Below are 1858 nucleotides of genomic sequence, written 5' to 3'. Positions count from 1 at the left end.
TAATTAACTAATCAGACCAATTAACCTATATCTGTGCACAATACAGAACTTCGGGCTATAACTGACATGTGTTAGTCACAAAATAAGCGCCCAGGCTGACTGCCAGACCGAAAGCGGCAAAAAAGTCAATCAATAAGTTCGAATTATGCAAGGCCAATGGGTGAAACTAAAAAGGCCACATGCTGGTCGTCTCAGTGCACAGTATCGTTTTTTCTCAGAGCATGGAAACTAAATTTTGAGCTGGATATGACATATTTCACACGTTTCCCTTTACCTCAGCAAAATGTGGTCATTTTCAACTTTCGTGATCTTTATGTATTTCTGTTGTGGGTCATACTCTTTACCTGACAAAGGTTGTTGTATACGTGGACGACAAATTTGTTCCTCCTTGAAAATCAGCGTGGCCGGTTTTAACAAGGCTTGTGAAACAGTAATTCCCTCAGTTAAAACACTTGCTGAAAATGGCTTCTACGTGGAGCAAAACCAGAGCTTGCCCAGAGGCTACTACGCCATTTTGGCATGGGCCCCAAATAGCCTACCAAAGCCTGAGCGATTTAGGCAGATACTGTTCACGTACGCTGCAATGAATATTCACGACAGTTGCTTCAAAAAACCTGAGCCCTGCAGGCCTCAACAAATCAATTCATTTGAGCCCGACTGTAGTGAACAGAACGAGGTGTTCCGTCTGTTTGATATTTTCCTCCTGCCACAAACTTCCTGGATAATGGGAAACAGTGTCCGGCTGATGGTATCAAACACATTCGATTACAAAAACTTTTACAACAGAACGTTATTCAGACGCTCACCGGATCGATGTAATCGGTTCGTACTGCATGCTTGTCGTCGTCCACCTGAATATGATAAACTACTGCATCAACATCAACTTAGAGACTCACTTGGCCTTCCTGTAGATCCTCAAGCCCGTCCCAGCACATTGGATAGTATCTTTCAAGAACACTTTCCAGGCATTGTTGTTAGTAATTCAATGCTAGAATATGAAGAGGAGACTTGTTTTCTCTCGGCAGAGCTGCAAAATCAGGCTATAGATAAAGAAGAAAGCCTTTATATGTCCCCGTCAAGTTGTACTGACCCATTCATTGAAGCAGTATCACCAATCGAATACGCCTTCAATTTGACAATTATCGCCAATAAATGGTTTATCTATGCACAGCAAGAATATGTTCACTATCAAGTGTTGAAAAAGTATGTTTCCGACTTGAAAATGCTTCATGGCTTTGAGGAAAATCACATTGTTATCCAAAGGGGGCGAGATAACAAACGTCGAATGGGACGCATTGTGGCTCGATTGCAGCTAATTTTTGACAAACTGATTGCAAGGCACGTGCGTTGGGCACCTCCGTTTCTTTATTTGCGGAACACCCCAGATCCATGAAACGAAAGCAGAAGGCATAAACTGTGCAAGTTCGCTCTTTTGTATCCATTTGCAACCACTTGTTATAAGCATGGGTGATTCATAAAGGAAATGGAACCAAGGTGCTCTGGTCCCTTGTTTGCTTCTCACGTGATTAACTTTGTGTTGAACTACTCACTCCTGATTCATGTCTCACTTATCGGAACTTTCTAATAAATTCCTTTTACACTGTAATCTATACAGGTGTGAAATGAGTATACAGCTCTTTGTATACTCCGAAATGGAACGGAGACTTTGCGTGAATATTCCCATTTCTATTTGGTAAACTGTCGCTTCAGCAAGTTAGTTCATGGTTGTAAGTACTTGGTCATTATGTCCCTGAATCAAAGTACTCAGGTAAACTCGCCGATACAAATGTTTCAGAGCTATCCCGGCATTCTTGTTTACATGCGTAGAAAAGAAGCGACAACGACTGATCCTTGTTTC

At 41.8% G+C, this 1858-nt stretch overlaps 1 protein-coding gene across 1 annotated transcript; it reads left to right on the top strand.

The window, feature by feature from the left end:
• Nucleotides 1-283: 283 nt before the first annotated feature.
• Nucleotides 284-1390, top strand: T265_14137 (hypothetical protein; the record flags this gene model as incomplete). The annotated part of the gene is made up of 1 exon (XM_009172178.1): nucleotides 284-1390. A coding segment is annotated over one exon (1107 nt), but the record flags the coding sequence as incomplete, so codon positions are not given.
• Nucleotides 1391-1858: the final 468 nt, after the last annotated feature.

The sequence above is a fragment of the Opisthorchis viverrini genome (genome assembly GCF_000715545.1).
Source record: "Opisthorchis viverrini unplaced genomic scaffold opera_v5_147, whole genome shotgun sequence".
NCBI classification, from domain to species: Eukaryota; Metazoa; Platyhelminthes; class Trematoda; order Opisthorchiida; family Opisthorchiidae; genus Opisthorchis; species Opisthorchis viverrini.
Note: the sequence above shows the minus strand (reverse complement) of the source record. Positions and strands in the feature narration are given on the sequence as shown.